This window comes from Lactuca saligna, chromosome 4, assembly GCF_052625555.1.
Source record: "Lactuca saligna cultivar CGN05327 chromosome 4, ASM5262555v1, whole genome shotgun sequence".
Lineage (NCBI taxonomy): Eukaryota > Viridiplantae > Streptophyta > Magnoliopsida > Asterales > Asteraceae > Lactuca > Lactuca saligna.
The window spans coordinates 31,519,598-31,534,991 of record NC_136420.1 but is presented as its reverse complement, the minus strand read 5'-3'; the positions used below and the strand labels follow the sequence as shown (position 1 = coordinate 31,534,991).

Genomic DNA, 15,394 nt, shown 5'->3' with positions numbered 1-15,394 from the left:
AGTATTTCGGTCACAACACTGATGACTGCATACCCCTGAGAAGGCGATTAGTTATCTCATGAGCAAGGGATATCTTAAAGAGATCCTAGGTATGATAAAAGAAAGATCCATAAGATATATATATATATATATATATATATATATATATATATATATATATAGAGAGAGAGAGAGAGATAGCAAGATCCTAGAAAAACTAGGATCCCTTCCCTCGGATGCCAAGGTAATCAATGTTATTTATAGAGGATTTAACATCTGTGGAACTTCTTATTCTGCAGCTAAAAGACACACCAAAGTATCTAAGATGGGAGGGGAAGAAAGACCTCAGAAGAACATGTCGATAATAAACAACAAGGAGATCATCTTTGACGAACATGATAGAGAAAACATCCAGGATCCTCACCGTGATGGATTGGTGATTACTCGATATATCGCCAATCACTTCATCAGAAGGATCTTGGTAGACGGAGGCTCCTCAGTGAACATCATACTTTTAGATGCTCTAACCAAGATGAACATCCTAGAGTCCGAAATAATCAAAAGATCCTTGGTACTAATAGGATTTAGTGGTGAAACAAAGCACACCATTGGAGAAATCAAGTTACCCATCTACATTGATAGGGTAAATTCCATGCAACGTTTTTGTGTTATTAATGATTTATCTTCCTATAAAGTTATATTAGGCGGACCATGGATCCACAACAGTGTCGTCAACGTACCACCAGTGTATCAAGATGCCTACCTCATGGGGTACAGTGAAGATCATCGAGGATCAACAAGAATCTAAAGAGTTCTATAAGACATCGATGAAGTCTTTAACGACACCACGGCAAGCATAACATTTAAAGCATAGGGCACGAGACGTGCTAGAAGCAGGAGAGTAAGACATAAAGGAAGTGCCCCTAAACCTTGAGGATTCTAAAGCAAAAGTCCTCATATGATCCTCAATACTAGAATAGATCAAGCAAGAACCAATAAAGTTCATAAAAGAAAGAAATAAAACCTTTTCTTGGAAATACGAGGATATGACAGATATAGATAAAGAAATTGTAACTCATAAAGTCAACATAGATCCCTCTTTCAGGACTGTACATCAAAAAAGAAGGAAATTCTCACCGAGAGGAACCAAATCATTTAAGAAGAGGTTGAAAAACATCTCAAGACGGGGATGATTAAAGAGGTAAAGTTCCCAAGATGGCTAGCTAACGTAGTGGTAGTCTAAAAGAAGAATGGAAAATAGAGAATATGTGTGGATTACACAGATCTCAACAAGGCTTGTCCCAAGGATCCTTTCCCTTTACCACACATAGACACAATGATAGACGCCACGATAGGACATGAGTTATTAACGTTCATGGACGGTTCAATTAGATTCCAACAAGTACAAATAGAACCATTTGATTGAGAGGATACCGCTTCTATAATCCCAACACGTATATATTGCTATATTGCCATGCATTTTGATCTTAAAAATGCAGGAGTAACATACCAAAGATTGGTGAATTGAATGTTCAGGGATCTTCGAGAGGCCTTTGATATACTAGAGGAGTATAACATGAAACTAAATCCGTCCAAATGTCACTTTGGAATGAAGGCCGACAAATTACTTGGTTATATGGTCACCAAGAATGGGATAAAGGCAAGTCCTGAACATATCAAAACCATAATTAATCTAAGATCCCCAACTTTGACCAAGGATATCCAAAGGCTGATTGGAAGAGTAGCAACTCTAAATAGGTTCATTTCAAGATCCTCATAGAGGTGCAAACCTTTCTATAAAATACTAAAGAAAAACAAGAAGTTCAAGTGGACCAAGGAGCACAAAAACTCCTTACAAGAGCTTAAAAAATACTTAAGTTTAGCATCCCTATTAGTAAAACTGCTAGATGGAGAGCCACTCCTCTTATACGTTTTTTGAGTATCCTCAAATGCTGTAAGTGCAGTTTTGGCCAAGGATCTTGATGGGGACCAACATCCAATTTACTACATAAGTAAAAGTATCCTAGATCCTGAAACCAGGTATTCTCATCTTGAAAACCTAATACTTGTACTAGTTATAACTTCTACTAAGTTAAGACATTATTTTGAAACTCATACCATACATGTAAAAACTAACTATCCAATTCAGAATGTTATGAGAAAACCATAAATTTCAAGAAGGATGGATAAGTGGTCGGTAAAGCTCAATACATATGCTATAAAGTAGGAGCTAAGATCCGCAATAAAGTCACAAGCACTAGCAGACTTTATGGCCGACTTTGGTTATGATCTACAAGCCGAAATGGAAATGGAAACTCGACAACTTTTAGAAGAAGAAACATGAGGATATGAATGTTCTTCATGGATGGAGCATCCAACCAAAGTGGAGCTAGTTGTAGGATCATACTAAAATCGCCACAGGGGGACATACTACTCCAAGTCGTTAACTGTGAATTCAACACAACCAACAATGAAGTAGAATATGAAACACGAATCATGGGACTGCAACTAGCTAATGATCTTCAATTCAAGAACTTCAGGTATACACCGATTCATTATTAATTACTAACCAATTTAACGGATCCTATGCAATTAAAGGGAAAAGGATAGCATCATACCTTCAAATTTTTAAAAAATCAGCCCATCGCATTTGGAACTTTTAGCCTAAACCAAGTTCCCATGGAAGATAATGTCGAAGCATATGCATTAGCCAATCTAGAATCTTCCCTTAGGATCCCACCAGAGACTAAGATCCCGATAATCCATGTTATTATCCCAACGATGGGGATCCCACCAAAATACCAGAAGATGCCAACGATCAGACAATTAACATTGCAACAATTGAGGATCCTAGTCCTCAACCCCTCATTAGGATTCTAACGTTCAGGATCCTGATCCAAATACTTGGGATCCTCCAAGATCCTTGATCAAACCCATTATAGAATACCTCAAAAATGATACAATCCCAAAAGAGAAAAGAAGCAACAAAGCATTCAAGACGAGGGTCTCAAACTTTGAGATACTCCAAGGGGAGTTATACATGAAGTACATGGCGGGACCATACCTAAGATGTTTGGAAGATCACGAAGCTACAAAATTTCTTAAAGACATATATGGAGGAGATTATGGAAAACACACTAGAGATAGATCCTTATGCTCCAAAATACTAAGTACGGGGTACTACTGACCAACAATTAAAATTGATGACTTCTTACATGCACAAAAATGTGATGCTTGTCAAATACAGAGCAACATCCTTCATCAACTCGCGAAACCTCTACACCTTATCATCTCGCTTTGTCTATTCATGAAATGGGGAATGGATATAGTAGACAAATTACCAAAGGATCTTGGTGGAAATTTCTTCATGCTAGTAATGGCAATCTATTTCTCAAAATGGATAGAGGCTGAAGCCTTTGTTCAAGTAAGAGACAAGGTAGTAGTCTCATTCATTAAACACAATATCCTGACCAGGTTCAGGATCCCGGCCGAAATCATATGTGATAACGGATCCTGATTCATGAGCAAAAGAACTAGAGACTTTTTCACCAGTTGTGAATTAAAATGATAACGTCCATGGTTAAGCAGAATCTAGCAACAATATTATAGTAAAAAAATTGAAGAAAATACTAGATAAAAAGAAGTAAGATGAGATGAAGAACTTCCTTTCATCCTATGGGCGGATAGGACTACATAAAAAATAGCCACGGGTCAAACCCCATATTCCTTGGTGTTCGAAACAGAGTTCGTGATCCCAACTGAAGTGGTAATCCTAATGGCAATATACCAATTCCAAAATCAGGAGAAGAACGATGAGATCTTAGCCCATGATCTTGACAATATCGATGAACTCAGTGATGTTTCTAGGATCCGCATTGCTGGTCATCAACAAAGGATCACCAAAGCATACAATAAAAACATAAAATTCAAAATATTCCATGTAGTTTACTTGGTCCTTAGGAAATCGTTCCAAAATACCAAGGATCCTAATGTAGGAAAGTTGGAAACCAAATGAGAAGGGCCATATCTTATTGATTCAAAAGCATGAAAGGGGGAATATTGGTTGGCTACCCTAGAAGGAGACATCTCACCAAGATCCTAGAATGCCATACACCTAAAAGTGTATTTCACATAAGTTAAATCTTTCATTTTTCAAGAAGATTCAAAGTACACATTCTTTACCCTTCACTTTTCTCTAAATTCTTATATATATATATATATATATATATATATACACACACACACACACACATATTAAAAATCATTACTGATTTAAGCATCACAGGGGCATTAGCTAGGCTAATGCCCACCCCAAATTAACGTTTGCAATTTGCAGAAATTCAAGGATCCTAGTCGATGCGAATAGAGACTGATCATCTCTCCTTTGATCAATGGTACTTAATCCCCTCTAAGGTTTAGAGATTTAATAACCTCTTTCTCACAAATTTAGGTTTCTACACCTGGCTTGGAAGCACGGTATCTTACTATGGGATGTGAGTAAGGGGATCATTTCACGCTTTAGTGACTTGGAAACCACCCTCTTATTTATGAACATATGTTAAGATCCTAAAGTTTAATATATGATTTATAACCTTGTTATATTATCTTAATGTGTGATCTTCCCTATTTATTTTCTAAGATTGGGATCTTCCTCAGTTATTTTCTAAGATTGGGATCTTCCCCTGTGAATTTCTTAAGTTGGGATCTTCCCCAGATTTTCTAATTTGGGATTTGTCCCCAATATTTCTTAACGTTGGATTTTTTTCCTAACAGAAGCTAAACATGGATTTTCCATAACAAATTCCTAAGTTGAATTATCTTGAAAGGGATCCTACCCTATATAAGTTCCAAGATCATAGGGAACTAAAGGACTTGCAACACGAAATTTATCCTAAGTTGAAAGACTTCAAAAGTTCAAAACTAAACCTAAGCAGATGACTAACCATATCAGATTATTAAGATCCTAAGAGTTCTTGTGAAACCTAAACTCTTTATGATCCTAATCATCTTGAGATCCTCAAAAGACCTTGATATGAGCATATTTAGTTATAAAATTCATGCATTATCTTAATACTTTATGTTGATTTTTATCTCATTTAATGAACAAAAGGTGCTTAATTAGTTTAGAATTTCATTTTTCAGCAATAATGACATGCTCAGATGGAAAAGGAAGCGGAACTAGCGATTGGAAGCTTGGATTTTGGATTTTGAAGAAAGAAGGATGTTGCTGGATAGTTTGACCCCTCGTAAGTATTTTGACCATATCTCATGAACCGTAACTATGATTGATGAGATTCAAAATGTTCTGAAAACAAGAGACAATTTCAGACGACTTTCGTGTTTTGAGAAAATACCGATTCTAAACGGACTCAATGAGTTGGGCCTCAACTTGACGATTTGATCAGAAAGTCCGTGATTCTCGATGCTGACTTGCCGTACACGGGATTTTAATGACCAACTCGACGAGTTGGGTCACAAACTTGTCGAGTTGGCCCTGTTTTCATAATTTATATATAGAAATGATTCTCGTTTGAACCCTAATTAATTGGGGAAGCTTTGGACGATTTGTGGAGGCCAGAAGGTTTCTTAGAGTTGTGGTTTTCGAGATTTCAACTTAGATATCAATTTAAAAGATGATCAAAGGCAATAACACATCAATTTTATCTTAATCTTTTGCATGAACCATGTTTCAATCATTAGATTTTGTTTTTTTGTTTGGTATTAGCTGTAGATATGAGCTAAACACTCGTAACTTCTGTTTAGGGTAGACAAAGTTATAACTATGGTTTGAATTTATGGCTTGGATTGTTTAATTTGGTGAATTTTGTTTTGTTAAGCTTGTTAAAGACCCTCATGTGTTGTCAACAACTATTTCCTGTTAATTATCAAGTGTATTAAGTTGCATGAACATCTCTTGATTGCTTGTCTCAGAATAAGTGAGTCGAATCTGAACATAAGTCTCTTTTATTATTGAATCTAATTATCTTCTATTTTCTTTAGATGTTAATTGCCTTCGTTTAAGTGTTATTTGACTGCTTACGTTTCTAGTCTTGCAAAACTAGAGAAAACACCATTTTTATTACTTGTTTTATTTAGATAATATTAGCATTTATTTAATTGTTTATTGTTCCCTGTGTTCGATGCCCTACTTGCTTGAACTATGTTACTAATCAATAAGTACACTGCCTTTTGCGTTTTTATTTTGTGTCTAAGTTAGTAGGATTAAAACTAGTGCATTTCACACACATCAAGTTTTTGAGTTTGCTTTTCTTTTTCATTTTTCTAACTTCAAGTAATGAGGGTAAATTAGGAATTATAAGTTTGATGTTTGTTTTCCTTGTTATCTTTTAGTTTTTTGTCTTTTATATTTGCAGAAGTTAGGGTGAGATTAGAGCGATTTCTTAAAGCATGAAGGAAATAAAGTGATGGGTCGAGTCGTAGACGAGAAGATTGGAAGATTTGAGTGATAATTTGAGTCTGATTGTAACACCCAAAAATTTCAAGCCAAATTTAAACTTTTCAAAAACACTTTAAATCAATAATCGTTACAATTTTGTTTCCAAAATAGTTTATATCAGAGTTTTCCAAGCAATCATAACAAAAGAGAAGAAAATGTACGATCATGCCTTAGCCTTGCCGCGATCCCCCAATGTACCTGAAACAATAAACTGAAACTGTAATCCTGAAAGCTTAGTGAGTTCCCCCAAAATACTCATGCTCACATCTATACACATAGAATCACAAACAACATACTATGGGTCCAGTAAACCATCGGGTTGGAATACCCCAGGCCCACAACCAACAGGTTGGAATGCCAACATACTATGGGTCCAATCATCATCGGGATTGAATACCCCAAGCCCACAATCAACAGGTTGGAATTCCCACATACTATGAGTCCAATCATCCTCGAGATGGAATACTCACGGCCCACAACCGATAGGTTGGAATGCCCAGGTCTATTGGCCTCCACACAAAGCAGATAAGCCTCAACCGCCAAACAAATACGTGTATATATACATATATATATATATATAACAGATAATCACATAACAGTCTATAGACAATAACTGATCTATCGGATCATACCTGTAACAACGCAAATTTTCAAATAAATTTTTCATTTTAAATAAAGTGAGTTCATTCAACCAATAATATTTATTTCATGTTTCAAAACCAATACATATGTAAAATCCCCAAGATCTCAAATATCAGCAGTGTGTATGCATCATGTCGGCGCCTTCCCACGGTCCTCGCTAGTACCTGAAAAACATACATAACAACTTGTAAGCATAAATGCTTAGTGAGTTCCCCAGTATACCACTTACACATATACGCCTTTCCAGGCCCGGACCTTCCGGTCCACAGTACAATGCCTTCCGGCCCATATGATAATCGCCTTCCGGCCCATAAGATAATTGCCTTCCGGCCCATAAGATAATTGCCTTCCGGCCCATAAGATAATTGCCTTCCGGCCCATAACATGATTGCCTTCCGGCCCATAAACATATATAACACATAATACATTTACTCTAACACATATATCACATATATCATATATCATACCTGACCTTCCTGTCACATAATACATTGCCTTCCGGCCCATAGAAACATACATAACATGCATAGCAACTATTCCTTTCAATTATAGCATATATATAACGCATAACATATCCGACCTTCCGGTCACACAGTTAAACCCTTCCGGGTACAATATAGTGAGAAGACTCACCTCGTGGTAATGTAAGCTATCAACTCTTGAAACTACTCGCGCTCGATCCGCCGATCTGCAGACTACCTATAATACCATATACCCTTATTAATACTCTTATCATTCAAGACAACTGACCCTAAGAATTACATGCAGGTCAACTCTGGTCAACGATCAACTTGACCGGACTCGTCGAGTGCAAGGGCGACTCGGCGAGTCTAGACATCCTCCCCAATTTTCCCTGTTGTTCTCCTTTCTACTCGTCGAGTATCCCTCTTGACTCGACGAGGTCCTCGTGGAAGAATTGCGGGGCCACCCCGACTCCACTCGCCGAGTCTGAAGAACAACTCGGCGAGTCCCAGTGAATCTTTAAGCTACTCGCCGAGTCTGCTCATCCGACTCGGCGAGTCCATGCCATGCAGTCGATCAACTGCTTCCTGAAACACGTATGATCCCGAAATACACACTCATGGGACTATCTGGACCTCTAAACATCCTATTACTGGGGTATAAACACTTGGGTAACAACATAGTAATCCCTCTAATCATCAAATGGGTTCTATAAACCCTAACTTCATATACACATCAATCACAGAAGAACGAAATCCGAGATATTACCTGATTGATGCACTTTCTGTGTCCCCAAATCCTCAGAACGTGATTCTCTTGCTGTTCCTTTAGCTAAACCTTCCTCTTCCTTGCACACAACTCTTCCAAACCCAATAATGGTCTTCAATCCTTGTTCCAGATGCACACAGTCTTTCTAGGGTTCTTCTCAGTAAGCAAAAACGAACAATGACGGCCTAAGAGGCGTTATAAACGATCCAAAACAAAACGGCTAGGGTTTCTGCTGAACAGCGTCGACTCGCCGAGTCCCTAATGGACTCATCGAGTCCAGTCGTGAATCTGCGACCAAGTCTGTGGTCCTACTCGGCGAGTCAGGCACCAACTCGCCGAGTCTCCTCCTAAAAGTGCCCCAAAAATAGTTTTAAAACAATACCTGAAATTTCGGGCTGTTACAACTCTCCCCCACTAGAACTAGACTTCGCCCTCGAAGTCTCACTCTGCGAATAACTCCGGATGTTGCTCCCGCATTTCACGCTCCGGCTCCCAAGTCATCTCCGATCCCTTCCGGTGTTGCCACTGAACCAACACCAGAGGTACCTCCTTGTTCCGCAGAACCTTGATCTTCCGATCCCTGATAGCTACTGGTCTCTCAGCGTAATTCAGGCTCGTATCCACCTGAATATCCTCTAACGGAACCACCGCCGATTCATCGGCTATACACTTCCTCAACTGTGATACGTGAAAGGTATTGTGAATCTGTCCCAACTCCGCTGGCAACTCCAACCGATAAGCTACCCGACCTACCCTTGCAATTACACGAAATGGACCTATGAACCGGGGCCCCAACTTGCCCCTCTTTGTGAACCGGATCACTCCCTTCCAAGGAGAAACCTTCAGAAGAACGAAGTCGCCAACCTGAAATTCCAGCTCGGACCGGCGTCTGTCCGCGTAACTCTTCTGTCGGCTTTGGGCGGTCAATAATCTCTGCCTAACCTGCTGAATCTGCTCTGTCGTCTGGAGTACGATCTCTGTGCTGCCCATCACTCTCTGACCCACCTCTCCCCAGCAAATGGGGGTCCGACACCTCCTACCATACAACAACTCAAAAGGTGGCATACCAATGCTCGAATGATGGCTGTTGTTGTAGGAAAACTCTGCCAAGGGTAAATACGCATCCCAGCTACCCCCGAAGTCTAACACACACGCTCGAAGCATGTCCTCCAATGTCTGAATCGTCCGCTCACTCTGTCCGTCGGTCTGGGGATGGTATGCGGTACTAAAATGCAGTTTAGTACCCAGTTCCTCATGAAATTTCTTCCAGAACCTGGAAGTGAAACGTACATCACGGTCTGAAACAATCGAGATCGGCACTCCATGCCGAGATACTACCTCTCTCACGTATAACTCCGCCAACTTCTCCGCCGATGAACTCTCGCTAATGGCAAGGAAGTGTGCACTCTTCGTCAATCTATCCACAATCACCCAAATTGCATCTACTCCCCTAGCAGTTCTTGGCAATTTGGTGATGAAATCCATAGTAATCTGCTCCCACTTCCACTCAGGAATCTCCAAGGGCTGCAACTTATCAAACACCTCTCAACGAACCATGCGACGTCCCTCTTCATACAAGGCCACCAATATTCCTTCCTCAAGTCCAAATACATCTTCGTAGCACCGGGATGGATCGAGAATTTCGATCTATGAGCCTCCTCCATCAAAAAAGTACGCGTACCGCCCACGAATGGCACCCAAACTCGACCCTGAAACGTCAAAAGTCCTCGTCCATCCTTAACGAACTCTGAGATTAACCCAACGACTCTCTCTTTCTTCTGCATCTCGGATCTCACAGCCTCGGCCTGCGCCCCACGAATAGCATCCAATATCGGGGTCATCACTGTCAGTCTCAAACATACGTCTCGCAATGGAGTGCTCTCCGCTCTACGACTCAATGCATCGGCTACCACATTAGCCTTGCCTGGGTGGTATAGGATCTCACAGTCATAATCCTTAACCACGTCCAACCATCTCCTCTGACGCATATTTAGGTTGGGTTGATCCATCAAATACTTCAAACTCTTATGGTCCGTGTATATAGTACAACGAACCCCGTACAGGTAGTGACGCCATATCTTGAGAGCGAACACCACTGCCCCCAACTCTAAATCATGTGTGGGATATCTCGCCTCGTGAGGCTTTAGTTGCCTCGATGCATAAGCTATCACATGGCCTCTCTGCATCAACACTGCACCCAGTCCCGAAATCGATGCGTCGCAATATACGACAAAATCCTCCATCCCCTCCGGAAGAGCTAATATCGGTGCTTCGCACAGTCTCTGACGAAGTGTCTCGAAGGAAGTCTGCTGCTCGGGTCCCCATGAGAATGTAACACCCTTCCGGGTCAACCTGGTGAGCGGTACAGCGATCTTGGAGAAGTCCCTAATAAACCTCCGATAGTACCCTGCCAACCCAAGGAAACTCCTGATTTCGGAAGGTGACTTCGGTGCCTCCCAACTCATCACTGCTTCCACCTTGGCCGGATCGACCAATATCCCTTCCTGATTAACAACATGTCCAAGAAATTGGACCTCCCGCAACCAGAAGTCACATTTGGAGAATTTTGCATATAGCTTCTCCGACCTCAGTACCTTAAGGACCTCCCTCAAATGTCCCTCATGCTGCTCTCTAGTTCGCGAATACACTAGGATGTCGTCGATAAATACGATCACAGACCGATCCAGCATCGGCCTGCATACCCTGTTCATGAGGTCCATGAACACTGCCGGGGCATTGGTGAGCCCGAAAGGCATCACCACGAACTCGTAATGTCCATACCGCGTCCTGAATGCTGTCTTCTGGACGTCCTCATCCCGCACTCTTACTTGATGGTACCCTGATCTCAGATCGATCTTGGAAAACCAAGATGCCCCTTGCAACTGATCGAATAGATCATCGATCCTCGGTAACGGATAGCGGTTCTTGATCGTCACCTTGTTCAACTCCCGGTAATCAATACACATCCGGTGTGAACCGTCCTTCTTCTTGACGAATAGAATCGGTGCTCCCCACGGCGAGCTACTTGGCCGAATAAATCCCTTTCCCAGCAACTCCTGGAGTTGCGAGGACAACTCTTGCATCTCTGGAGGTGCAAGACGATAAGGCACCTTCGCAATAGGCGCAGCCCCCGGAACCAGATCGATACCAAACTCTACTTGCCTCGCAGGAGGTACTCCCGGCAAATCCTCGGGAAAGACATCTGGAAACTCGCGCACCACTGGAACCTCCTCCATTGTCCTTGGTCTCTCGGTAGTCTCCCGCGTATCCATCACATACGCCACAAAACCTCCACACCCCTGCTGTAGGCATTGCCTCGCCCTAGCGGCTGAACAAAAAGCTGATCCCGAACGGGTACCCTCGCCGTATACCGTAAGAACTCCCCCACTGGGGTCTCGTATAGTCACCAGCTGACGCTCGCAGTCGATGACGGCGCTAAATCGACTCAACCAGTCCATGCCCACGATGACACAGACATCCCCCATCGCAATAGGAATTAGGTCAATCGGAAACGCAACCCCGAAAATCTCTAGTACGCATCCCCGAAGAACCTCTGTGGCACAAACCACCCGCTCGGCCGCAATAGAAACGCTCAGAGGCCGACTTAACGGCTCACGACTAATACCGATATGCTGACTAAAAGCTAACGATACAAAGGATCTACTCGCACCCGAATCAAATAACACTAGAGCAGGCATAGAGTTCACAAGAAAAGTACCTACACACACATCAACATAAGCATAACATTTCGACTTTAAAGTAAATACGTGAATGATAGCATACCTGCTACAACATCGGGCGCAGCGCGGACCTCCTCCGCAGTCAGCTGAAAAGCTCTCCCGCGAGCCTTCGGAGCCTCGACCTTCGCCGGTCGTGTCTCGGTAGCCCTGGTAGTAGGTGTAGATCCCTGACGAAGCTGCGGGCACTCGGCCTTCCGATGACCGGTCTGGTTGCAATGGAAGCAAACCATAAACCCCTTAGGACAGTCCCTGGCTATGTGTCCCTCCTTGCCACACTTGTAGCAACCACCCGCTCGACACGCCCCCTCATGACTCTTGCCGAACTTTCCGCAAGTGCGGCCCTTCGAACCTCCCGTCCTCGAATCAGCGGACTTGAACCGCTTGGCTGCCGGCTGAGACTGAGCCGGTCGTCGGTCCACCTGCCGAGATTCGGCCTCCTCCCTGGCCTGGGTCTCCAACTCGATCTCGCGCTTCCTGGCATTCGCCTGAAGCTCAGTGAAAGTACGATAGGTGGAGTTTGACACAAACTCCCAGATATCCCTCCTCAACACGCCCAAGTACCGGCTTATCCGTGACTGCTCTGTAGACACCAACTCGGGGCAGAACATCGCCCTCTCATGAAACTTCCGTGTAACCACCGCAACAGAATCAGTACCCTGCTTAAGGGTCAAGAACTCCTGAATCAATCGTTCCCTCTCCACTGGAGGAACGTACTCGTCCCTGAACATCTCAGTAAACCTCTCCCATGTCACCGCTGAAATCTCCGCCTGAGTGAAGTTCGCCGTCACGAACTTCCACCAATCCTTCGCTCCCAGACGGAGCTGGTTCAAGGCGAACCGTACCCTCAGGTGCTCCGGGCATGAACAAGTGTAGAAGCACCCCTCAATATCGGCGATCCACCTCATCGCAGCAATCGGATCCTGCGTCCCATCGAACTCAGGGGGTTTCGTGTTGCTGAATTCCCAGAATAGCAACGAATCACCCCCTTGCGGCCTGACAGCGGCCACAACTACGGTAGCGGCAGCGACTGCAGCTTCAGTCAGTGCGGCGTACCGCTCTTCAAACTCCTCCATCAGGGTGGTCTTAATGGACCCAAACATCTCCGGGATCTCAGCCCGAACCGCCGCAGCTACCTCCTCCTGAATCATCTGACGAATCTCCTCGTCACTCATACTGCTTGAACTCGCTCCGTGGCGTGTCGTAACCATGATGTCTCTGAAATACAACATAAAATTATCAGAGACTCCATCAAGGACAATTGTACTCGATAACGCAACCCTACTCAGTCTCCGATATCCAGGGATTCTTACTTGGGTCTTCCACTGACCCGGTGTCTTCGGTAGTACGGGCCCAATACCACCGACCACACCATGTCAGTATTCGTCCCAAATCTTCCTCCCCAAACCCCGAATAGTGAGTACTCTACTTCTCGTATGCACTATCTACCTGCACGCTACCGAATATCTCATACAAGCAACCTCCCTAGACTAAGGCATCACAAAACAGGCCATTCTAGTCCTATCATGTATACCTAGTCTTCTAGCATGCATAACAATTCATAATTCAGTGCATAACATAACATTGTAAGGTATTCTGGGGATCTTTACCGTTCGGGCGTTGGCTGATCGTACACACTGCGTCTTTCTTGTTTACCACTTTACCATTTATAAAAGTTTATGTATTTATTATTTTTAAAAGATTTTTTTTCCTCAAATCCTCGGTTTGAGTTCAGTTACACCCGAAGGTACACCCGAATCCCTCAAACCAAGGCTCTGATACCAATTGTAACAACGCAAATTTTCAAATAAATTTTTCATTTTAAATAAAGTGAGTTCATTCAACCAATAATATTTATTTCATGTTTCAAAACCAATACATATGTAAAATCCCCAAGATCTCAAATATCAGCAGTGTGTATGCATCATGCCGGCGCCTTCCCACGGTCCTCGCTAGTACCTGAAACACATACATAACAACTTGTAAGCATAAATGCTTAGTGAGTTCCCCAGTATACCACTTACACATATACGCCTTTCCAGGCCCGGACCTTCCGGTCCACAGTACAATGCCTTCCGGCCCATATGATAATCGCCTTCCGGCCCATAAGATAATTGCCTTCCGGCCCATAAGATAATTGCCTTCCGGCCCATAAGATAATTGCCTTCCGGCCCATAACATGATTGCCTTCCGGCCCATAAACATATATAACACATAATACATTTACTCTAACACATATATCACATATATCATATATCATACCTGACCTTCCTGTCACATAATACATTGCCTTCCGGCCCATAGAAACATACATAGCATGCATAGCAACTATTCCTTTCAATTATAGCATATATATAATGCATAACATATCCGACCTTCCGGTCACACAGTTAAACCCTTCCGGGTACAGTATAGTGAGAAGACTCACCTCGTGGTAATGTAAGCTATCAACTCTTGAAACTACTCGCGCTCGATCCGCCGATCTGCAGACTACCTATAATACCATATACCCTTATTAATACTCTTATCATTCAAGACAACTGACCCTAAGAATTACATGCAGGTCAACTCTGGTCAACGGTCAACTTGACCGGACTCGTCGAGTGCAAGGGCGACTCGGCGAGTCTAGACGTCCTCCCCAATTTTCCCTGTTGTTCTCCTTTCTACTCGTCGAGTATCCCTCTTGACTCGACGAGGTCCTCGTGGAAGAATCGCGGGGCCACCCCGACTCCACTCGCCGAGTCTGAAGAACAACTCGGCGAGTCCCAGTGAATCTTCAAGCTACTCGCCGAGTCTGCTCATCCGACTCGGCGAGTCCATGCCATGCAGTCGATCAACTGCTTCCTGAAACACGTATGATCCCGAAATACACACTCATGGGACTATCTGGACCTCTAAACATCCTATTACTGGGGTATAAACACTTGGGTAACAACATAGTAATCCCTCTAATCATCAAATGGGTTCTATAAACCCTAACTTCATATACACATCAATCACAGAAGAACGAAATCCGAGATATTACCTGATTGATGCACTTTCTGTGTCCCCAAATCCTCAGAACGTGATTCTCTTGCTGTTCCTTTAGCTAAACCTTCCTCTTCCTTGCACACAACTCTTCCAAACCCAACAATGGTCTTCAATCCTTGTTCCAGATGCACACAGTCGTTCTAGGGTTCTTCTCAGTAAGCAAAAACGAACAATGACGGCCTAAGAGGCGTTATAAACGATCCAAAACCAAACGGCTAGGGTTTCTGCTGAACAGCGTCGACTCGCCGAGTCCCTAATGGACTCGTCGAGTCCAGTCGCGAATCTGCGACCAAGTCTGTGGTCCTACTCGGCGAGTCAG

At 42.9% G+C, this 15,394-nt stretch overlaps 1 protein-coding gene across 1 annotated transcript; it reads left to right on the top strand.

Annotated features, from left to right (window-relative positions):
• Nucleotides 1-304: 304 nt before the first annotated feature.
• On the top strand, nucleotides 305-787 carry LOC145039437 (uncharacterized). Its single transcript, XM_078987497.1, has one exon. It carries the CDS (start codon nucleotides 305-307, stop codon nucleotides 785-787), a length of 483 nt encoding a protein of 160 aa, XP_078843623.1.
• The last annotated feature ends 14,607 nt before the right edge of the window (nucleotides 788-15,394 follow it).